This window comes from Gekko japonicus, unplaced genomic scaffold (genome assembly GCF_001447785.1).
Source record: "Gekko japonicus isolate JY-2015 unplaced genomic scaffold, Gekko_japonicus_V1.1 scaffold4432, whole genome shotgun sequence".
NCBI lineage: Eukaryota > Metazoa > Chordata > Lepidosauria > Squamata > Gekkonidae > Gekko > Gekko japonicus.
In genome coordinates, this window is record NW_015168174.1 from 1 (window position 1) to 24,685 (window position 24,685).

The following is a 24,685-nucleotide window of genomic DNA, read 5'->3' on the forward strand; positions in this document are numbered from 1 at the left end:
GGGGGGGGGGCCTGTTTCCTCAGTAAAAGGAGGAGACCACTGCCCCAGAAATACAGGAGGAAATTAGTGCAGTCAATGTGATCTGTAGGCTTCAAAAGTTTTAATCTTTTGGGTAGAAGGAATACAGGTTGTTGTTTTTTTACTGTCAAGTCACAGCCAAATTATAGCAACCCCATTGGGTTTTCAAGACAAGAGACATTCAGAGGTGTTTTGCCATTGCTTACCTCTGCATAGCAACCCTGGACTCCTTTGGTGGTCTTCCATCCAAGTACTAACTAGGGCTAACCCCTCCTTAGCTTCTGACATCTGATGAGATTGCTATTTACCTTGCAGAATGGATGGTGTACACTTAAAACCCCTCATCCCAATCAGGTAGCAGTGGGAGTTCTGTATTAAAATCCATTGCTCTGCAGACTTAACTCTTTTCTAAAGGACTTGCATAGCAGTGGAGGTTGCACCGTGCCTCGTAAATAATACCCGGTATGATATGTTGAATGCCTTGTGTGTGTCATTGGCCCTACTGCCTAGGCAATTGTCTTGGTATCTTTTTCATACGGTTTGATTCAATGCAAAGAAGAGATGCCCCCAAAAATACTTTCCACTTGAGATAACAGTGTCTCACTTGCATCAGTGCAGTGTTGATTTTGTGGTTTGGATGAATTCATACAGTCCACACAAACTAAGGGGAAGTGGCTTTCTAAATAAGCACTTAATGACTCCTGTTCCCATTTTCACTTTTGCTATGAAGAGTAGGAGCCTATAATTAAATTATTTCTCTATATCCAGGACTAAATGGCATTAGACTATCTTTATTGTCTCACACACTAATGTATGAACATACGAAAAGTGGCTATGCCCTCAAAGCCTCATAGGGGTGTGCAAAATAAAATCTGGTATTTTTTGGGTTCGGTCATATTGAACCCGGAAAATATTGGTATTTCCTGATATTCTCAAATCCCAATGGCTAAAAAAAATGGCTAAAAGCATCCCAATCAATGGTCCCCATTTCTCCCTATAATAATTGAGTTTTCGTCCTGCAATGTTCTATGTGCGCCAACAGTGTTTGGCCGCAAGAACTGCCATCTGTCAGAAGATGCTGGCTGGGTTGGCTGGCTGCTTTGCGGAGTCCCGCCCATGTCAGCCCCAGCCAGCGTCTTCGGCTCACTCTGCTCTGGTCCTTGGACAGGACAGGACTGTCTGCAGGGAGCCGGGGAGCACTCCGGAGGCCATGGGGAGACATTTAAATGTCTCCCCAGGGCTTCTCCAGCTGGGCTGCTTCACCACAGAGTCGCCGTTTCACTTACCCCGTTTTGCCACCGCCGTAGTCTCTAGCAGTCCCGTGGATATGTCCCACAGCCACCCATCTCTCTCCATTTAAGTGTGTAGAACCCGTGTTTCCTCCCAAGCCTGATCTCTGCAAGCTTGCAGGGAAATGCCAGCTTCGTGCTCTTAAAAGGGAAACGTGGCTGCTCTTAAAGGGGAAACGCCAGCTCCTGCATTTAAAAGGGAAACGCCGGCTCCTTTAAGTGCAGGGAACTGCCGTTTCTGGAGATCTGGCACACGGGTGGGGGGGAGGCGGACATCCCCAACATGATGTCAGGGATGTCCCGCCCCCTCCAGGCATGCCCCCAAAGTCCCCCGCTGGGGGTGGCAGATGGACTTGGCAACCCTACTGAGGAAATATGCTTGCACACAAAAGCTTATACTGTGAATAAAACTTTGTTGTTCTTAAAGATACCACTGGACTCAAACTTTGTTCTATCTCTCAGTATGGTAAAGCGGTTAGATAGGGTTACCATATTTTGAAAAGCAAAAAAAAGGACATATTTCCTGACTGACTACATCAAACAAGTGATCACTATGACAAATCTTTTAAAATACCCCTACTATTTAAGCTGTGATAATTGCTACTAGCTAGGAATATTCCTAACCTTCTAACCCAAAAAGAAAACATTCTCATCAGTTTTTTAAAAACAGCCCAAGAGGACAGACACCAACAAAGAGGATGTCCTCTAAAAAGAGGACATCTGGTGACCCTAGGTTAAAGTGTTGGACGAAGACCATGTTTAAATCCCCACTGTACACTGAAGCTCACTGGGTGGGTCAGTCACTGTCTCTCAGTCTCATGTACCTCACAGGGAGGTTGTTGTGAGGATAAAATGGAGGAAGAGAGAATAAAATTGTAAACTGCTTTGGTTCCCCACTTGGGAGAAAAGTGGGGTAAAAATATTTAAATAAATAATCTAAATACCTGTGGTCCCTTCCAACTACTTCAAAGCTTAGAGCATATTACCAAAAGGAGGATACAAATATTTTAATTAATAGATATTATTTTATTTATTTATTTATTTATTTGACTTATATCCCGCCCTTCCTCATGGGCTCAAGGCGGCTGACAGGAGGCAATTGCCATACATAACAATAAAACCAGATAAAACAATCGATTACATTTACATTTAAAATCGGTGCTCGCAAAACCACATCCAAGATGGGGTCTCCAATACAATGTTTCAAAATTCTACTAGCTCTACTTGATCAGTCTGCGCTATGTCCATTCTTCAGTTCCAGGGCCAGCTCGCATTGCCAAAATTGGCAGCGCGGTGATGGTACAGTGATGGTGGCGGCTCCTACTCAAAAACCTGGCGGAAGAGCTCCGTCTTGCAGGCCCTGCGGAACTGCATAAGGTCCTGCAGGGCCCTGATCTCCTCCGGGAGCTCGTTCCATCAGATAGGAGCCGCCACCAAAAAAGCCCTGGCCCTAGTCGCAGCATATTTGACATCTCTAGTGGCTGGAATAACCAGAACATGTTTCGCCCCCGACCGTAGTGCCCTTGGGGGAACATATGGGGAAAGGCGGTCCCTTAGGTAAGCTGAACCCTGGCCATATATGGCTTTATAGGTAAGAACCTATTTGCATGTATTGTAGGATATGCTTTTAAGGTTAAAATACATGGAGTTTAGTTATAATAAATATTGAGAGAGGCAGTGTTTTATCTTGAACTGTTTATCTCAATTGTTACCAATATACATAAAATAATTAAAAAATTGCATTAACGCCTGCACATGTGGCAGAAAACCTTTGGATTTTGTTTCATTTTTCTCTCTTGAAACCATCTATAGGAAGTAGACTTGGATCCAACCCCACAGTTTAAAATTCTGGCACCCTGATCCTAGGCATGGATATTTGAAGGCAGAAAGAGTGGTAATCAACTTCCAAGTAATTTGTATTATGGCTGAGCTACAAAATAATTGGTCTGGAAATCACGGCAAATCATGGAGTCCCTTTCCATAAAGGTCATAGTCTTTGTACAGGATATACCCTTTAAGGACAGGTGGAAGAGGAAGCTTCTTCATTGAGAGTGGCTTCTGTAGCCTCTCTAATCCTATACATTTACGTATATTCAGGCGGCACAGATGCTTTAGTGGGCGGGGGTTCTCTGAAAGACAAATCAAGAAAAAAATATAAGTGCATTCCTATTAATTTAATGATTGTGTCAGTGCTGTGGTAAAATTCACCTCACCACGTGACTCAAGAGCACTGCCAGCAACTTAGCACATGGTAAGTTAACAGGTAACCACTATGACCTGGACACCTGCTAATACAAAGTCCCCAAAGCAGACATGGGTAGAGGACATACCCTTTACCATGACTACCTGTTTTCAAGAGTACATCACTTCCTGTGCATCTGTAAGGCATTTGGCTTAGTACAACTGTTTTAATAGCTTCAGCATTTACTTCTGGTATTATGTAAATTACAAAGACTTAGGCCCTTTCTGCACCTATATTTCACCTTGGTTTCTGAGTGCATCCTATTCGTCTATTCTGCATTCTCTCTCACTTCCACTTCCACTTTGTTTTGGGGCTTTCTCTTATTTCCGCATTTGTTTTATAGGAATCTGCATTCAAACCTCTTCCTGCACACTGTTGCCCTGCAGCTACCAAAACTCCTTTTGCTGCGATTCTCTGTTCTCATCTGCTTTCGAATTGCTAATCCTTTCTAAAGTAGAATTGTTTCTGTGGGTATTTAAGTGTTGTCCACTGCCCCTCCCCCATTTCTGCCTCTCTCTCTCTCTTTAGGCTGACATTCCTTCCCTGTTCTGTTTTCTTTCCCTCCTTCTCCAAAGACAAAAGAGGACATGTCCTCACACTCAGGAAAACTTTTAAAAAGCAGTAAATATAAAGGACTAGGAGATTCCCTGCTCCCAAATGTTTCAGTCTCCCCCCCCCCCTTTCTTTTTTGCAGATTCAGGGAGGAAGGGAGAGGTTGGCAGCCAGTTAGCTAAAAAAAAATGCAGGTTTTGTTTGTAGATACAGAATGCATACAGAATACACAAATAAATAAACTAAAGGGGGGAGGGAAACAGTGCAGAGGGAATGAGTGTGATTGTGAAGTCAACCCTTAAGGCTTGATTCCTGGGATTCACCAGAGCAAGTTGTCAGGGCACAAGGGCCTCGATGAAGATTGAAACAACCATTCTCATTCACTTGCTGTGTTTTGATTTCTATAGTAAAGTGTTATCATCTTGCATCTTGGCCTGTACATCAAGACCTCATCCATCGGACATCTTGAGCTTCACTTGGCCATTATATCCCTCTGCTTAGGTTCTACTTTTCATTTGCCGATTAGAGTAATACTAGGCATCCCTTGTTCCCTTGAACCTAGACAGTGGTTGAATCTCCTTTTGCATTTTTAATCAGTTTTGTGCTGCTGTGATGCCGTCTTTCTCTATGCTTGTTTGAATGTTGTTTGGAGAAGATTCTTTTAAAGCAGTGCAGAGGTGCAATGACAGTGGAGCCACCACGAAAGGGCAATAAACATATGCGGACATGCAAAAGTATGCTAACACTGTTGAGGTGTGAAAATGACACCAAATGTAGACAGCTTTTTAAAAGATGGTGTCAGAAGCCTGGGACGCCGGTGGGAAAGACAAATGCAGATTCGACCAGTATTTCAGTGGTATTGACTCCCATTGCTTAAAATCACTGCATAGGTATTCCATCAGAAATAAATGAGGTTATTGGCAGAGAATAAAATTTTATTTACTTATTTGTTAAAAACATTTATATCCTGCCTTTCCTTGTGGTTTAAGGCACATTACAAGGCTAGTTAAAAACATTTTCAGTTAAAGCCAAAAATAAAATAGCAAACTCCATATCTCCTTCCCCCTTCTTGCCTCAAAAACCCTGGCAAACAGGCAGGCTTTGCAGTGCCACCTGAAGATCTCTAAGGAGGGGACCCCTCTTGCCTCTTCAGGGAGCCCACAGAGTCAGAGCCATGATGGAAAAGACCTGGGCTCTTTTGATGCCAGTCAGGCCAGCCTAAGTGGTGGGATAGTCAACAGATGGCCGCCTGAGGACAGGGACAGGAACATATCGAAGGAGACAGTTCTTCAGTAGGTGGATTCCAGGTTGTGAAGGGCTTTAAAGGTCATATTCAATAGAATAAGATTAATTGAGACTAGGGTCAGATTAATTAATGCTGAAACCCTAACCTATGCCAAGTTTAAGAGGCCCACTGCATGAGAGAGAGAGAGAGAGAGAGAGAGAGAGAGAGAGAGAGAGAGATTAGTAAAAACGTTTGTATTTAGAAGCTGGTCATAATCTGAGGCCCTAAGTGGTTGCTTGCTTAGTTTGTGCATAAATCCAGCTCTGTCTGAGACCACACAAATTATGAACCTAATATAACTAGAAGTAAGGCCCATTGTGGGAAGAAATACAACAAGTTCTAGAAGGAAGCTCCAAGTGAGTGTCCCGGCTGTGGCTGGTGGAGCAGCAGAGGGAAGGGGAAAATAGAGGGAGGCAAGCCATGTTTATTTCCTTCTGCTTAGCTATAAGGCAGGGCTGTCTCAAGTCATTTTGCTGCCCCAAGTGGGTCGTATGAGAGGACAGCCTCATGGTAGCAGGTATGGTTCCCTCCACCCTTGACTTATGTTGATTTGCCCTCCACCCCTGACTTATGTTGATTTGGGGCTATGCAGTGGCAGCTAAGGTAGAAAAGCACCTCCTCCTATGCCATGTCTTCTGGGTTCCAAGGCTCTGGAAAGCAGTTCCATAGCCAGTTACAGAGTTGCCAACTCTGGGTGGGAAATATCTGTAGATTTGAGGGGTAGAGCCTGCGGAGGGCAGGGTTTGGGGTGTGGAGGGACCTCAGCAGGGTATAATGCCATAGAGTCCATTGCCCAAAGCAGCCATTTTCTCCAGAAGAACTGATCTTGGAGATCTTCAGATGCTGCCTGGAGGCTGGCAATACTAAGGGGAGGGCCAAATCTGTAGATTTGAGGGGTAGAGCCTGGAAAGGGCAGGGTTTGGGGTGCGGAGGGACTTCAGCAGGGCATAATGCCATAGAGTCCATTGCCCAAAGCAGCCATTGTAATAGCTGGGAAATTTTTTGCAGGGGAAATGATGTGCTGTGGCTGGGGAACACGGTAATTTCTGGGAGATCTCCAGGCCCCACAGGGAGATTGGCAACTCCACTGACCATTTAAGGGAAGATTGGGATATGTATTTTGGCAACTTCAGTGACCGTTTAAGGGAAAATTGGTATATGTGTTTTACCTCAGGACACATTCAATGACTCCCAACAGCAACAACAAACTGTTTAGAATGTTAGAGGCAAAGGCCAATCAGGCCGCATATGCAAATGATCTCTGTGTTCCGACTGGCTATTGGGGGGAGAGGAACAGCAAACTCTTTAGATTATTGGAGGTAATGCAGCTAGTGGATAGGGACAGCTTCTGAGTGACATATCAGGGAGCCAACTGATTTGGGAGCGTGTGGAATGTTCAGGAGAGTGCCACCCAAAAACACAATTATTATATAGAGAGATACGATCTACCTTTACCTAATATTTGCTGGATCTGTCTCCATTCTCTCTGTGTCTCCAGGACAAACTTGAGTTTTGTGCACAAAGGAACATAATCCATGTAATCTATCAAAATGCGAATAATAGGTCCTACTAAATGTTTCATCCAAGGAACAGTTATAAAGTCACAGAACTGAAAGGAAAGACATCCAATGTTAGTTTAGATCCTCTCTGAGGAATGAAGTCCAAATAAGTTTTTGAGAAGCAGATCTCCAGACAATCAAAATAAATATAGTAATGACTTTGCTTTAACATACTTTAAAACAATGTAAATCTAACTTTTTGAGTTCTGTTCAGAAATTCAGCTGCTAGACTTTGAGCTGAAGATAATAATAGAAGAAAAGTTTCTTGGGTGGATAAAGAGCTGCAGGAGAAAGGGTGGGGAAAATCTATTATTTGGATCCAACCCATAATTTGGTATATATTTGTGTTCACCCTACTGGCAACCCAGACCACAAACCATAGTGCTTTAACTGCACTAGTCTGCTCACCATTGCTGTAGGCAAATACAATTTACAGGATCTCCTTGTTCATTCGGCTTAAAACGCAGCACTCTAGTTTGAATTTTAGGCAGAATAACAAAAGGTAATCCTATAAATCATATTATGCTACAGCAGCGCCAAGCAGGCTGGTACAGCTAAAGTGGTATGCTTGGCAAACAGGGCAGAACTGAACTAATCTAGCCCCCTCCTAAGAACACCCTTTCTCAGTCGATGAATCTGTACAAGGACCACCATGCTCAGAGGTAACACCAATACTTCCTTGTCCCTAGCAGTCAAGTGGCAAAAGGGGATGCAATGTAGTTAAGGTTGTTGGTGATCTCATTCTACTCCCAGTAGTGCTGCATAATCATTGTTCAGTGCTTCAGCACTGTTTCTGGGACAGCCTTCTTGCTGACATAGCACTGAGCATATTGTTGCTGCTGTTTCAATGATGGTTCTGCCCTAGGCATTAGCTACTGGGACAATGCATCTGTTGTGCTGGGAGAGTATTCTTAGTGTCCAAGAACGATAAGACCAAGAAATTAATTACTCTGAAGTGAATGGTACTAAAACAGAGACATTAATTCTTCCAAACAAAATAGTACTAAATCGGCTAGCCTTGAATATGCCTACGATGCCATAAGATACTTGTAGATCCTTAGACCAATTACACAATGTTAGATTCAACTGAGGCAAGAACACAACCTTTGTGTCAATTTTTTTTCATCTTTTTCATTTTACAATAGCCTTTAGTTATATTTCCAACCTTGTCCTGCACTTGGTCTTTGCATCCTGGCCAATAAGACAGAAGAACAAATACCCATATTGACCAGTTGTTTGGTATCATTTTCCTTTAGAATTACACTATTCAGTCATAGTGACATGTTTGTAATCTTACATCTAATGTATACTTGACTATGTTGATGAAGAATAGTAAAGAAATAGGAAATGTGCTTACTGGATTATCTTTAATCACACAAGATGTCCATCCTGGTAATATTTCTTCCTCCGGAGTTGACCACACAAAAGAATTTCCAAAGATGTCCCCATGCATGCAGTCAAAACACATACCAACATCATATCCATGATTCAGAAGTAGCCTTAGCATGACCTCATCATTCAAGGCATACTGTATGGCACTGGGGAAATGGGTGTCATTTACAAGATTAAAATAGCAGTTGACATTGGCTCCATAAGAAAGCAGTAACCTTACAATTTCATGATTGCCAGCTCTCACTGCCACAAGAAGGACATTCAGGGGGTCTTTGTTTGGGTCTGCTCCAGCTTTGAGTAATACTTCAGTTGATAGAATATCATTGTTGGAAACAGCAAAATAAAGAGCTGTTTTCCTTTCATCATCATAACTTTGTGAAATGTTTTTAGCCAGGAGAGCATTGACGTCAAAATTATTTTCAATTAGAAGTTCAAGGCATTGTGGATTTTGGCCATCTGCTGCTGAGTGAATGGGACTTAGCCCACTTTTCTGGATTGCAGTTGTGGATGTAACAGGAATTAGGTATTTCAAGGCCCTAGGAGAAAGATAAATGAATTAACAGATGGCTGGGAAGTCAGGATGGATGGCATCACTATAGCGTCATTGCAGTAGCTTGTTTCAGTATCGGGCCAGAGAATAAGGCCCAGACAACTACCTATATTACACCTGTCTTGTCCCCCACTTACTACACCTCACAGGACTTCAGATTAGATGGGACATGATTTCTAATGGGGAATGGGTTAAATCCCAGGTATTTAGGGTACCACTGCCCCAGGAACCACCCATCCCCCTCTGAGTTTATTTTTTGTATTAAAGGAAACATTTAGATCAGGCCCACTGAACCCATTTTTTTCAATGACTACAGACACTATCTCTCTCTTTCCCATGCTTAAAACTTTTGATGGCTTTGCGAAAGGTCCTGTCTCTCAGCTAAACCAGGTTGAAAGGGTTTTGAAAATAAGATGGAATAAGGGGTACTATATCCCACACTGACATCCTGTGATAGGCTGAGAGAGAAATCCAGTTATAGCAAAGCAATAAATAAACTTGACTTGTGCAAGTGGAATCATGCCCATCTCATTGTCCCTCTGCAGCCTTCTGTGCTTTCCAAAATTGTGCTTCTGCAGGTTGGTGGACTCCCTCAAGAACAGTGTGGGGAGGGGCAAAGCAGGCGTCTGCAGCAGAAGGCAAGAATCAACAAAAGTTGTCCTTCCCTCCGCCACAAACAGAAATGCCATTTCATTGCAAGCTCTGCTGTTGAGTAACAGAACAGCCCTCAACTTCTCAAGCCATTTAAAAAAATATTACTCTGTAATGTGCTATGTTTGCTGGCAGTGCTGTATAAGTTATTACATTTATGGCCTAACCCTTAAAAAACAATGGGCTAGTCTCACAAATACAGGAAAGGTAACAGAAATGTACTCACAGATAATGGCCTTCATAGGCTGCTCTGTGTATAGGGAGGTGCCCCGCCTTATTGGGCATGTTCCCACTGCCTCCATACTCCAACAACAAAGCTATACAGTCTGGATTCCCACCACCTGCTGCTTCAAAGAGTATTGAGGAGCCGTCATCAGCTGTAGCAGAAACATCACCACCTAGTGGAAGAAGTCTCACTTAATCCAAAAGAACAAGAAATGTATGGTGGCATAAAAACAAAAACGTTAACCTTTGTTTTGTTTTTTAATTCTTATAGCAGAAATATCCTAAGAATAGAATAAAAACAACATGTACAACATGTACATTTGAGAGGTCTTGTAGCTGGAGTGACAGTTCATTATCTGTGTTGAATACTAACAATTTTTTACAGGATTTGTTCACCTAATCTGTCTGCACAGTTGACTTATTTTTATTTGTTTTTAGTATGCCCTTCTTCTTCAGAATAGAATGGCAGCACTTCTTCCAGTGTTAGATAGGCTAAAAACTTGAGAGCTTTTGTTCCGTGCCACTGGAATACAAATATACACATCTGTTTTTCTCTGGCTTGTACAAAACTCACATGTAAGTAGGTGAATGCCAGGCAGTTGCAGCAGGTGTAGTATACAGTTGGCGATTCATAAGGGAAATATCTTCATTCTGTGTTTCCTTTCCTTCAGGGGAATGTGAAACCATCCCTTTTCCTCAGCAATATTTAGGTTATAGTATAATTTTGGCTTATGGGCCACATTAAAAAATGGGACTTTGAAGAGATTTGACTAAACTTTTATCAGAAACAACAGAATTACTTTTGATATGGGATGCCATTTGATAATTGAAGTAAAAGGTAGAAGTGGAAGTAGAGGGAGACACTTTTTAAATCTTATCTTTAAAAAAAAAGATATCTCAAAGGAAGGGGAAAGGATAATGAATAGCTGCAGGCAGATGTTTTAGCAATAAAAATCCTTGTGGTAGTTTGTTTGGTGTAAATGTCATGGGCGGGGGCTATGTATACCTATGCATCGTTGATAAAACTGAGGACCCATGCACACATCTGTATCCTTGCAATAAAAAACGGTGCTGGAGAAATAAATACATGGTTGTTATATCATTTTAATTACTTGTCTTTTTTCTGCTTTGTATTGGTAGAGACTGACAAAAGGGAATCTCTTCTGCTTTTGCTGTTCTGAAAGTTTATTCATTAATTGAACTCCTGTCCCGCTGCTCCCTTCAGAACTCAGTGCAGCATCAAACACAAGTGATGCCATTGCAATCCTTTCCAGTCATTATGAACTACTGTGCATAAGGGGAGATTATGGGGTTGTCATTTTGTGTGAACAGGGCAACACACATACATTTTAGCTTTGGTTGGCACAATCTGGTAACCTGAAAAATCTGGGTCTTCTGATTGCACATATCAAAGCAGGAAAATAAACATGTTGATTTGTTCACATAAGCAAGGGCCCCCAACTTACCCAGAGGCGTTTTGTGGCATGGTGCAGGGAATAGGATGCAGGGAGCTGGAGGTGCCTCTTCCCTTTCCTCATTGCCACGGCAGCCTGGTGCACTGGACCTTCTGTGCAGGCTTCTGATGTGCTGGCTCCAGCACCAATCACAGGTGGCACTGGAAGCTCAGGGCAGGGCTGCTCAGGCAGACTAGAAGGATGGAATTCCCTCTCTGGTCTACCTGGCCCCCTTCTAGCTGGGCCCTGCTGTGGAGCTCTTTGTCACAAACTAAGAACTATTTTGTAGGGCTTCACTGGACAGACAATTGGAAGGGTGAAGTTAAATACATCTTGATTAGGCAACATGGTAAGGTGACAGTTTTGTCTTCTCTTAATAGATTTGGGGAGGGGACAGGCTCAAGAACGTCTTCAACTCTGAAGCAGGGTATGAGAATAAGAGACAGAAAAAAACCTTGTTTGGCAGAAGCTGCTACATGCTGAAGAGCAAATCCCGTTAACACACCTTTATGAATCAGATGTTCCAGCACATCACAGTGTCCGTATTCAGCAGCCACACCTAATGGAGTTACCCCATATCCATCTCTCAGGTGCACATTTCCACCATTCTTCAAAAGAAGAGCAATAATATCATTGTGACCCTGCTTCGCAGCTTCATGCATTGCAGACCAGCGTTTTACACACGGCTGATTGATGGTGCAGTTGAATTTAATCAGAGTAGAGGCCATTTTGTAGGAGCCCTGTCTTACTGCTGGAAAATGAAATGGATGAAACCATTTTAGACACCTTGCTTAAAAGAAGAAATTGTGTTAACTGTAAAATCTCACACTTTTGTTTTAATTGGGTAAAATCAAATTTACAGTACAATCCTAAACAGAGTTACACCCTTCTAAGTCCATCAATGCAATGCGTTTAGAAAAGTGTAACTCTGCTTAGGACTGCACTGTAAGAAACTGAGCTTTGTTCTGACTTTCTGTAAAAGTCAGATTTCCAGGAAACATTCAGGTTTGTTTTGGTAATCAAAATATAGTTTAAAAGGGGGGGGGAATCATTTTAGGTCCAAGGATGTTTTCTTTAACTTATTTGAATAGTACAGTTCATAAAGAAAAAGAAAAGCCACACACTTAGTTACTGATAGCAGAAAAAGATTCTGACATTTGAGAATGGATATTGAAGATTATCTAGGTACTAATGGCCAAACTGAAAAAGTTTGTTTGAGTCAAGGAAGGGCAACATAAGGGAAACACAAAACAATTTTAAAGAAGAAATGTTGTTTATATTGTAATGTCTCTTCAAGTCTAATAATAATAGTAGTAGTAGTAATAATTGTTTCACACTATTATAAGAAATATATTAACAGAAAAAGTATCTTAAATATAATCTTATATATGATATTATCTATAGTGCTATATAGGATATGCATATCAGCTAAGAAGTTCATCAAACTCATTTATTAAAAATAAAATAGTGGGATGTGCAACAAAGCACATGGGCCATGAGTACAAATCAGAGCCGTCTGTATTAATTAAGCAATTCTATGTTCATTGACTTTTATAATGGCACAAATGTAACATTCAAGAGAAATCGTAAACAGAGTTACACCCTTCTAAGTCCAATGAAGCCAAGACTTTTAAAAGGATAGAACTCTGCTTAGAATGGCATTGTTAGTCAATTGCCATGTAATTAACAAGATGGGTGAACTAAATTTCAGTCTCCAGAAGCAATGAAAACACCAAAAGCCACATAAAGAAGAAATTACCAATGAGAAGAGGAGTTTCTCCTTTTCTGTTTGTGGTGTTGGGCCAGACACCGTTTTCCAGTAGGGTTCTGACATTTTCGACAAGGCCAGATTTGGCTGCCAAAGTTAAGGGGGTTTCTCCGTCACATGTTTTATATTCCCACATTGCTTTATAAGAAGCTAGATTTTTTTAGAAAGTAAAAATATGATACATCAGCATTATCAGAAGTGAGAATATCAACTATGTTCAAAGGAAACTGATGCATACAGTCCAAAGTTCTGTGTGAGAATCTCCAGATCAAGGGCTATATTTGCCTCCATGATTCTACCATGATGTCTATCGGCTTCTATAGATATTGTTGAACTATTGTCAATTTCAAATTAATACTTCCTACTTTGACTCCTTGATGTACACATAAATGAATGCACTTCAATCTGTCTTATACTGAATCAGACTATCAGTCCATTCAGGACAGTAGCTATTCAGTTCTCAGGTACAGGTCTTTCACATCACCTGTTACCTGATGTTTTTAGCTGGATATGCTAGGGATTGAACCTGGGGCCTTCTGTATGCTAAGCAGATGCTCTGCCACTGAGCTACAGCCCCTCCCTGATGTATTAAAGTCTGCTGTTTGTTGTCCCTCTTCTGTTCATTTCTGATAGGTTTGGGTAGGGGAGATCTTGTATTTGCTTCCTCTGCACTTGAGCCCCATCTTTCTACTGAGTCCTTGGATCTCCAATTATTTGCCTTTTCTCCTTTGACTGCCTGCCCTTCCACAGTTTCTAACCACAGGCTTGCCTCTCCTTGCCCTCGGATATCATCTTTCAGCCTATCATCAGCTTCTGATTGGGCCTTCTGGCTCCAGGTGCTAGACTAGATTCAGACCATGCTTCTCGTTTCAGAGGTTTGCGATAAACCATCATATTTATAGTAATTGGTATTGTGATTCTATATGTATTGTTGGAAATTTATCTGGTTTTGTAAGCTGCCCTGAGCCAGCCTTGGCTGGGAGGGCGGGATAAAAATCAAATCAATCAAATCCAATCAATCAAATCATATCCTAGTAGTATCTTCTAAACTTACTTAGCAAAATTTACCATCATGCACTTAACATTCTGAAGTCATACTTAATACAGCTAAGAATTTAGATGAATAAAACAGCTAATACCTCTAAGGAAGCAATGGAAGCATTGATCCCATCACACTTTATTTTCCCATGTTTTCCATTTTGTCATCCTGTGCACCGACTTACCATCCAATACAATCTCAAGTATTTGCTGGACTGGCTGAGCAGCAGCTTCATGTAAAGGAAACCACCCTCTCTCATCAGCCTCATCCAAGGCATATTTGCATTTCACAAAGTTTTGAAGGGCAAATACTTGACCTAAAGGGGAAAAAAAAATCAGGCTGTAATGAAATGGATGGCTAACTCACCCCTCAGAGAAGCAACCGTTTTCTTTCAGTACGTGTACCTTCTCTTATGGCAGTTACAAGCTGTCTGTTCTGCTCACTGACTTTTACAAACCTATTGAAAGGACAACAGGAGAGGTGAGGTATAAATAAAATCTCAAACTTCAGGACCAAACACTAAGAGCCAGGTTGGTGTAGTGGTTAAGAGTTACAGACTCTAATCTGGAGAACTGGGTTTGATTCCCCTCTCCTCCACATGAAGCCTCCTGGGTGACCTTGGGCCTGTCACATTTCTCTCAGATCTCTCTCGGCCCCACCTATGTCTGTTGTGGGTAGGGGAAGGGAAGTCAATTGTAAACCACTTTGAGACTCCTTAGGGTAGAGAAAAGTGGGATATAAAAACCAACTCTTCCTCTATTGTCTCATAACAATTGTTCTACCAATCTAAGCCTTAAGAATGTCAACAGTGGTAGAGGTAAACATGAGAAATCCTCAGACAAGCATAGGAGTCTGCCACCATGCAAGGACATAGCCCAAGGGTGATTTAATATCAGTGCAAGCCTAAGCAGAGTCACACCATTCTAAGCCCATTGCCTTCAGTTGATTTAGAAGGGTGTAACTCTGCTTAGGACTACACTGTACACCTCCTTATACCCGGGTACACTATGGGTGATTCTGCTTTGGCTTTTCCCTCTGTTGTTTTACCAACCCCATGTTGGAACAGAAATTCCCCTCTGTATTGCATGTCCCGTTCACTTTCTTTGATCATCAGGTTTTATGGTACCTTCTGCATAGATTTATGGCCATTCAGGGTGACTTCGCAATCAGTATGGCATTGCCCCGGGGTATTTGAATGTGGTTTTGAGCTGCACCTTTGGTAAAACAATGGAGGGAAAAGCCAATGCAGAATCACCCTATGTCTCCTATTCCTCTTTTTTGTCCTAAGGTTATCCCCACAATGAGCTCTAAGACCAAACAAAGATGGTATACAAGATATATTCATATTAAAGTGGTAGACAGAGGCACACTGCCCCATTGTTAAAAAACTGTTTCTTCTAGGGAATTTGCCAAACAGTGATAAAACTCTCTTTTTTGGAAAGCTGCCATGCCTACACATCTCCCCCCCCAATGATGTTTAGGATGATGTTGGAGGTCAAGGTTGAAGCAGAAGAGGGTTGGCTTGTGAAGGTTGAATGTATGCTTCTTTTGCAGGTTTTTAGGCGTTCTTTTAAATTTGCTGGTATCCACCCCAAGTCATGGGAGTAAAGGAGGCTATACCATTAAATAAACAACAGCGGCATAGGACACTGTCATCTACCCTTCTGAATAACTAAGGACAGTACATAACAATGATATGGGGGAGAATTACAGTGTTAATATCTGTGGCACAGAACATTCAAAACTAGGTTCAAAGACTGCCACAAGTACCTTGTTTCATTACTGGGGGAAGAAGACTGCTGACTCCTTTCACTCTCTAGGGATTCTTGAATGCTAAACTGAACTGCATAACTTGTAAGGTGATCTTCATCAGGCTCTTCATTTTCTTCCATTTCTTTGTATGGGTTGATGAGCTGTTCTCAAGACACAAAAGACGAATTAAAGGTAATATTTATGCCAAATTGCTGTTCTAATGTGGCAGAGGCTGTTTAGAAATAAGGTGTATTAACCTGTGAAATATACTGGGTTCGAGACGTGTATAGTGATCAGCTCATAGTTTATTAGTGGTTTCAACTCAGCTCTAAGACTGGAAAACTGGCCTTGCAACCCTGTTTATAAAGCCTACAAAGACCACACCCCACCACCAACGATAGGCTATTTACATTACAACTACTACTCTATAGGTCCATTCCAGGATCCTGGCTATCTATTGTTCTGATGGAACAAGCTTAGCCAGTTTCCAGGTACTGTTCAGGCTCAGTACATAACAACCTGCAAGCACTTTATGTAAGAAAGCAAAGACAAACAACAGAGTTTAACTGAAGGATGGATGGGCCCTATGCTGAACTTTTTCCTGGGATCTCACCTTTGTCCCTCACCCATAAATTGTTTCCCCTCTGACCATTACTTGAAGGAACATATTCCTAGGCTACCAGTATAAATGTCTTTGGGCAACTAAAACAGAAAAAATAGCTGGTCACTGTTCAGGTACAAAAGTTCACTTTTCAGCATTCAGATTCCAGCTTTATGGATAATTATCTGCTACAATTGAAATATGAGTCCCTAGCTTTCTCATTACTGATTTATGTGAACTTTACAAGTGAGCAACATTTTCTGAACACCACCACTGGATCCCTTTCCTTTATAGGGAAACAGACACATTACTGTTTTGACCCCCAACTCCTGGCCACAACAACTTTCATAAATAAATATAGCTCCTGAACACTCATAAATCTCTTTATTTTTGGCATTGCAGAATGAGGCTTTGTGTCAGTCATAATACATGGGTGCCAGCTTCTTTATCCTCCCCCCCTCTCTGAAGAAGTAGTGTTGGATATTTAGCAGAGTGAATATAGCACAACAGAATAAGCATCACAGACACATGAGTTTTAGCTTCTAAGAAAAATAGTTTACTAGAAAACATAGAGAAAGGTTTACATGGAAAGGAAAAACAACAACAGCTTAACTCATCTTTCTGTCTGCTCACATTGTTTTCTAATTTTGTCTCTCTATGACAGAGTGTCTGGTGTGTGACCCCTAGAACAAAAGAGATGAAGCTTTCCCCAAAAGGCTCCACCCCTTGTGTACATGCTGAATAGCATGTACTATCTCCAATATATTGATTAGCCAACAGTCAAACTTAAAATCATCTCATTAAGAATAAGACCTCCCCCACATTGGCAGGAAGATTCTACTCAACACCTAATTGGTTCTATGCTAACTAGCTATCATTAGTTTACAGGAACATCAGCTTAACCCTTTCATGACAGAAGGGATGACACTTGCAAAATCCAACAAGAGGGAAATTTTAACTGGTTTAAAAAAGATTTCACACACCAGTTTATTATTTACTGAGGTGGTCCTAAGAATATTGGAACCTGTATCCCTCATACCTTTCCAGTCATAACACAGACTTACCTAAGAGCACTAGGTTCAGCAACGTCAATAACATTTTTGTTCAGCAGCAGAATCAAAGCTCATGCAAAACAAAACACTAAGGGGCCATGCAAAAAAATACTGATTACAGAAAGCCCATGGATTTGACAAAGGTTGCTTTTGACTCTCTTGCCAATTGCAATATTTGTATCTTAAGTAAGAATAATAAAACATTCCATTGTGTTGTGCGTGTTCTCACAGGTCAAAACAACTGAGCGTTTAAAGCAGGGGTCCTCAATCTTGTTGAGCCTGTGGGCACTTCAGGAATATTGAGAATGAGTAGTGGGCACCAACACCAAATGGCTGCCATAGGAGGAACTCACAAAATGACTGCCATGAGGTGCTGGGGCCGATCACAAATTATGATGGAGGCAGCCATTTCTGAATGGGTGCTTCCTGCAGACAAAAAGGTGATGCCTCCCAGGTTTTGTCAAAGAAGCAAATGGTAGCCAAGAAACCAATTGGCAAATGCCATGGTACCCACAAGTGCCATACTGGGAATCACTAGTATAAAGCATTTTTAACATGGCTGCTTACAGTCTCTGTATCTTAACTTCTGCTGAGATGACAGTGTAATGTGAGTAATCTGAGATCACTTCTTGCTTAATACAACAGTTTTCCTAATCCTGGGCCCACCTGGAACTGGAGTTGCCAGCTATCTGCTAGGAATCTGTGGGAGCTTTTGGGGGGCAGGGCATCTGGCTCATTTTATCAAGTGACTCAGGATGACACTGAGCTGGAATTCAGCTGTTGGAGACATCTGTAGCACGCCACTGTTATGATAACTAAGAGCACCTAGGAGATCCGGTTCCGGTGTGGCGCTGCGACGGGCGGTTTTTCGGGAGCTCCCGAGCCACCTGATTCTTAGGCGCTCTTTTGGAGCCTCTCGGGTTCCGGGTGGGCTTCGCTGGGTCTTTTGGAGGGAGACCGAGTTGCAGGAGGCTCTTTCTGACCCCCCTTGTCCTCGACAAGGATGGGGGAGAAGCTGGCTTGCCTCGAAGCAGGAGCGTCGGAGAAGCAGGGACATGGTCGCCATGTTCTCTGAGTAGCGGCAGCCAGCCTTTTATTTTAAGCGTTTTTCTTTTTGAATGAGTTGACACATCACATTGAAGAGTTTATTTGGTGCATACCCTGGTCGAAAAAGAGGAGATTGGATTACTATACCCCTTGTGGATATTCCCTGTTCTATGGAAAAATCGGCTGTAAAAATGTGTTTGGGAACTGAGAGTGATGAGATTTGATGGGGGTAAGAGAGGATTACTGCTTCTGCTGAAAGTACTATTATTATTATTATTATTTTTAGAGCTTTGTTCATAGTGGACTTAAAACGCTGGAAATATATTTAAATGTTCTTAGTTGAAAAGTTATGTGTGCTCGAGTGTTGGAGTGGACAAAATAGAGGCGGTGGATGTTAATGAGGAGATAGACCAAGACATAAACGTTTGTGACCTCACATGGGAGCAATTCCAAAAAATATTGCTAGAAGAAGTGAGGCAAGCATTCAAACTGGCCTGTGAGAATCTTTTGAAAAATCCCCAAAGCATAAATTCAGAGGTGAAGGACAATAAAGAACAAATACAAGGAACGCAAAGGCGGGGTGAAATACAGGACGTATATCAGGAGAGAGAGCCATATACCGTGTTTCCCCGAAAATAAGACACTGTCTTATATTTATTTTTTCTCAAGAAGACACACTAGGGCTTATACCACAAATGCATAGAAATCCTGCTAGGGCTTATTTTTGGGGTAGGTCTTATTTTCGGGAAAACAGGGTACTACCCAACCTTTATTTAAAGAAGAGGAGGCACAGGAGGTGGATACCCCTAAATGCGTGTTGGAGAATCAAAGAAAACCGAAACCAGGAGTGGGGAAAAAACGTTTGTTAGAACCTCCTCGGAGGAAAAAGAGGAAGCCAACAAGAGGAAAAAAATTAAAGAAAGGTGTAAAGAAGTTTAAAGGCTTCAAACAATTAAACTTAAATGTAAGGGAATATGGGAAAGGAAATTTGGAAATTAAATCACAGGAGTACAAAAACCTGTGAAATCTAGAAGAAAATTGAAGAAACCAAGATAAAAAGGAAATGGAATTCAGTGTTATTGTAATGATTGTTAACTACCAGTTGTAATTTAATAATTTTTCCCCTGTTCATTGATGTTTGGAATTTTAAAATATGGTTGTAATGTAAGGACAGAGTGTGAACTCAAAGCTTGCTTTTGATGCCTTATCATAAATTAACTGAAAATGAGATTCATGGTTGGCACCAGAACTACCAATATGAGTTAAATTGTTTAAGATTAGTGTGTTTGTTATTTTGTTATATAAATTAATCTTGTTAGGGAATCTATGTCTAGGATTAGAGCGATGGTTGCAATGTAAGGATAGAGAGTGAATTCAAAACTTGCTCTTGTTACGTTATTATAAATTAATTGAAAATGAAATTCATTGTTGGCACCAGAAGTAACATTATGATTTAAATTGTTTAAGATTAGTGTATGTTATTTTGTTATATAAATTAACTTTGTTATGGAATCTATGCTTGGGATTAGAGTGGCAGGTAGTAATCATGAACTGACTATGAATTAATTTGGTAGGTGAATGAAAGTAGTGGGTGTGTTCTGGAGAGTGGTTGTATGTAGGTTTTTGTAAGAATATATGTTTGTACTTGTAGCTCTGCCTTGGGTTGCCTTACCATAAATTAATTGAAAATGAAATCTATTGTTGATATTAGAAGTATTGTGATGATTTAAAGTGCTTAAGATTAGCATTTTTGTTAATTTGTTATATAAATTAATTTTGTTATGGTATTTATGTTTGGGATTAGAGTGGAAGGCAATAATGTCTCTATATAACAAGATAACTTCTTAGAACATCAACCCCTAATTTTCTATTTAAATTACTTATATTCATTCATTCTAATTTTAAAAGGCCATTATATAATCAGCTGGAATATTCACATAAACAATCATCTACAAAGACCAGCATTTTCACTTTAATAATTCTGGTCTTTGTAGGTGATTTTTTGTGTGAATATTCCAGCTGATTATATAATGGCCTTTTAAAATTAGAATGAATGAATATAAGTAATTTAAATAGAAAATTAGGGGTTGATGTTCTAATAAGTTATCTTGTTATATGGAGCAATGGCAGAAAAATAGAGATGTTAGACCAAAAGATATTGGCACAGAATATAGCAAATGATTCTTCTATTGTTGTTAAAGGAGCAGACAAAGGCAGAGGAATTGTGTTATTAGACCGTCAAGACTATACAGCAGAAGCGCAGAGACAACTGTATGATTTAAATTACTATAAGCCAATTAATCACGATCCAACAGATGAGGTATTAAATATTATTAAAGTCACAGTAAGGGATGCTTTATCCTTAGATTATATAAATATGACCACAGCATCTTTTCTCATTAATAATTTTGCGAGAGTCCCTAGTTTTTACATCATACCAAAGATCCATAAACCAGGCCACCCCCCACCAGGGTGACCCATTGTAGCTTGCTTATTCATGAGTCAGTTCGAGAACCATTGGATAACTAACCTGGACAATAATCCTTTTCATAAGCATTTGTTCTATTTTAAACGTTACATAGATGATGTTTTCCTTATAATAGAAGACTGGTCTGTCATAGAGCCTTTTATGGACTGGCTTAATTCCATACATAGTAGCATCAGGTTTACATATGTAGCAGATAAACAACAGATTAATTATTTAGACACCACAGTGTTTGTACATAATGGACAATTAGCTGTGCGTCCTTTTCACAAACTTACAGATAAAAATTCCTTTTTGCATTTTTTTCCTTTTCATGTCAAACATATTAGGCATAATTTACCCTATGGGCAGTTTTTGAGGTTGAAAAAGAATGCAACATTGTTACAGGACTATCACCGGGAAGCATCCAAGATGCAGGTAGATTTATTGAGAAGAGGCTACCCAGCAGATATTGTAGCTAGGGCACGAAATAGGGCAGACAGCCAAGACAGATTAGAACTTCCTAAAGACACAGAGAAAAAGTCAACAAGCGGAATGTGTTGGGCTACTGACTATACTCCTAAGGCTTATTCCATCAGGAATGTAATTTTAAAACATTGGCATATATTAAGCAATATCCCTGGATGTGACATCAAGCCCCATATAAGTTTCCGCAGAACTAAGAATCTGAAAGACTTACTGATACGAGCTGATTTGAAACCACCTGTGACCAATGATTTCCCCAACATTTTAAATGTCTCAGATGCGCAGCATGTGATAATAGTTGGAAAACCAAGGTTTTAGATTTACCAGATATTAACTTTAGAAGTGAAATTTCTTTTTATTCATTTTGTTCAACCAAACCTGTAGTCTATCTCTGGATTTGCCCATGTGATTTGAAATATGTTGGAGAGACCATGCGTGCCATTAAGACACACATCTTAGAACATAAATCAAGAATTAAACATCATTGCACTGAATCACCGCTTGTGCAGCATTACATGTCTAAGGGTCATAGATATGACGAGTTCAGATTTGTAATTCTTGAGATCATTAAGAGCAATCCTTATTCCAGACAAGACACACAGAAGATTTTATTGCGCAGGGAGGCTTACTGGATCTATAGATTAAACATGAGTCACCCTAATGGTTTGAATCTTTCTTTAGATTTATCCAGCTATTTGTAATCAGTGGTATCAGGTATTAGTCGCTGTTAGGTAGATTTAAGATTCTTTTGTTCCTCTATGTAAGTCTTTTATAAGTTCCCAAATGTAAGTAATTTCAGGATATGAAGGGTGCTACTACTCAACGTATATAAAAAGACTAATCTGCTACACCTGTTAAGGCATTCCATTTGACTGTATTTTGCCCGAAATGAATTCTCTACTCGCAATTGCATTTTGGTAAGCTAATAGTATATCTTAGATAATGTATAGTGTCGAATGATACTTTGCTAGTGATAGTTTGTTAATTAATTTCTTGTAGATCAATGAAGAAGTGTGTAAGCCTCAGGCTTGATTTCTATCTCTGTAGATAAGACAAGAACTGGAGAAAAATTGTATGTATGAGTATTATGTTCACATTTTATTAGATTACATGAGTTCCAAGTATCCTTGAGTAACATTGAGAAATAATTGTAAAATGTTTATTTAAAAGAAGGCATTCCATTTGACTGTATTTTGCCCGAAATGAATTCTTTATTCGCAATTGCGTTTTGATCAATGAAGAAAAAGTGTGTAAGCCTCAGGCTTGATTTCTATCTCTGTAGATAAGACAAGAACTGGAGAAAAATTGTATGTATGAGTATTATGTTCACATTTTATTAGATTACATGAGTTCCAAGTATCCTTGAGTAACATTGAGAAATAATTGTAAAATGTTTATTTAAAAGAAGGCATTCCATTTGACTGTATTTTGCCCGAAATGAATTCTTTATTCGCAATTGCGTTTTGATCAATGAAGAAAAAGTGTGTAAGCCTCAGGCTTTATTTTTATCTCTGTAGATAAGACAAGAACTGGAGACAAATCACACAATTTTGTTCGGAAGGAGGAATGTCGAAACGACACAGGACATTCCGGAGCACGTTGTTAACATCCTTTTGCTTCATTTCAATTCTTTGTGCTGTATTTTGGCACCATATATTGTAAAAAAGACTGTACACATTATTGATTATTTATTTTAAAAAGCATATATTTTCTGATTTTTGCAGCACGGCATTATTTATCTTAGTGCCTCGATCACAGTTGATTTCCTTGTTAGTGTTCATATGATCCAGCAGAGCTCTTCTTATATTTTCAGTAGACTATGTACCTCAATACTCTAAAGTACAGTGCTTCCTGGCAAACATATGAGAGTTCATTGGCAGACAGGTAAAGATGGAAAGGGTTCCTTGTTAGAGTTGCGAGCCTCCAAGTGAGGCCTTGGGAATCTCCTGGAATCACAACTGATCTCCATACTGCAGAGACCAGTGCTCCTGGAGAAAATTACAGCTTCAGAGGGGTGGAGTCTACAGCATCACATCCCTGCCAAGCTCTCCAAACTCTACCCTTCCCCAGCCCTGCCCCCAAATCTCCAGGAATTTCCCAATCCAGAGTTGGGAACCCTATCTATATAAGGTGTGAAATCCAGTTCAGTAGAGCCAGGGCTCTTTTCATAGAAAAAGAGCTAGGGGGACTCATTAGCATAACTCATTAGCATATGCCACACCCCCTGACATCACCGGAAGTGTGTCCTCCCCACAGCCGGCGGCGGCCTCCAGCGGGCACCAGCAGGGAGCTCCAGGCCCCGCCCTCCCGCACCTCACCCGGGGGGATGGCGTCCCCCCCCCAAATGACCCCTGAGTAGAGCTATTGTTGCCCACAGTATATACTGTCAAGAAATTGGAATTGTCCACTTGAGTTCCTACATACAGGGGTGAACACCCTTACTGTAGCTTCTGGACAGGTCTCTATATTTTCTGACAGGAAATTTTGTTTTGTTTTTGCCAGGCACAAGGTCAGAATTATTTTTCCTTGCTTCCAGCTCTATGCTAGAAGTGGGATCTTGCTACGCTGGAGCAAAAGGATATGGTACTCCCTGCTTCCAATCCTAGGCCCTACTGCCATGGCAAACAGTCAGAGCATTGGACAGGATGCTAATTATATTTGAGGACTGTTGCTTAGTGCTATTTTGTACAATTTAGTACTTTACAGTCCTATTATAACCAAGACATTTTGAAAGGCTTAAACCTGACTAGATTGTTGACTTTTTGAAAAGAAGACACATGAAGATTAAAACAAAATTTTTCAAGAGTACATTTTAAATGGTAATAGAAAAGGACACTTACAGTACAATCCTATGCATAATTATTTATTGAGATTATTCCCTGGTAGATATTCATAAGATTTCTGCCATCATCCCCTAGAATTGTATATTAATTTTAAGATAACTCAATAGGCTTGTAATACTGCATAGATAAAATGGTTTAATCTTATTTGGTGCTTTATAAGCAAGCTAGTTTTTTGATAACCAAAATAGTCCATAAACATTCAAAGTAGGATTATTCATAACAACATCACAATGATAATAGTAATCTATATTTAGATTAATTCTTAATTTAATATTCCTTGTTTTAAACAATCTCACCATTAGGTTAATTGGCAAACTGCACATAAAGGGAGAGTCTCACCTTTTCAAAATCTTGCCATTGTTTCACTGGACCCTGAATTTCAAACATGAGAGCAAAGGCCTGTGAGCCACTAGGTC

At 40.4% G+C, this 24,685-nt stretch overlaps 1 protein-coding gene across 4 annotated transcripts; it reads right to left on the bottom strand.

The window, feature by feature from the left end:
- Window positions 1-2,719: 2,719 nt before the first annotated feature.
- ASB15 (ankyrin repeat and SOCS box containing 15) lies at window positions 2,720-24,685 on the bottom strand. 4 transcript variants are annotated; one of them, XM_015414982.1, is made up of 10 exons: window positions 24,609-24,685; window positions 15,795-15,942; window positions 14,429-14,481; window positions 14,209-14,340; window positions 12,977-13,135; window positions 11,723-11,968; window positions 9,765-9,936; window positions 8,303-8,873; window positions 6,842-6,995; window positions 2,720-3,436 (listed from the first exon to the last, which is right to left on the bottom strand). In XM_015414982.1, exons 2-10 carry the CDS (start codon window positions 15,914-15,916, stop codon window positions 3,261-3,263), a joined length of 1,785 nt encoding a protein of 594 aa, XP_015270468.1. In that variant the 5' UTR covers window positions 15,917-15,942; window positions 24,609-24,685; the 3' UTR covers window positions 2,720-3,260. The 4 variants fall into 4 exon arrangements, with proteins under 4 accessions (XP_015270468.1, XP_015270467.1, XP_015270471.1 ...); XM_015414981.1 differs by having other exon boundaries at window positions 15,795-15,937; window positions 24,609-24,681; XM_015414984.1 differs by lacking the exon at window positions 2,720-3,436 and adding an exon at window positions 5,169-5,515 and having other exon boundaries at window positions 15,795-15,937; window positions 24,609-24,681.

Excerpts from the sequence above, each read along its gene's own strand:
- ASB15 (XM_015414981.1), bottom strand. The coding sequence starts at position 24,656 with ATGTTTGAAATTCAGGGTCCAGTGAAACAATGGCAAGATTTTGAAAAG. Across the intron at positions 14,341-14,428 it reads TGTAACTGCCATAAGAGAAG|GTCAAGTATTTGCCCTTCAA; the intron begins GTACACGTACTG and ends TTTCCCCTTTAG. Across the intron at positions 9,937-11,722 it reads GGAACATCTGATTCATAAAG|GTGGTGATGTTTCTGCTACA; the intron begins GTGTGTTAACGG and ends TTCTTCCACTAG.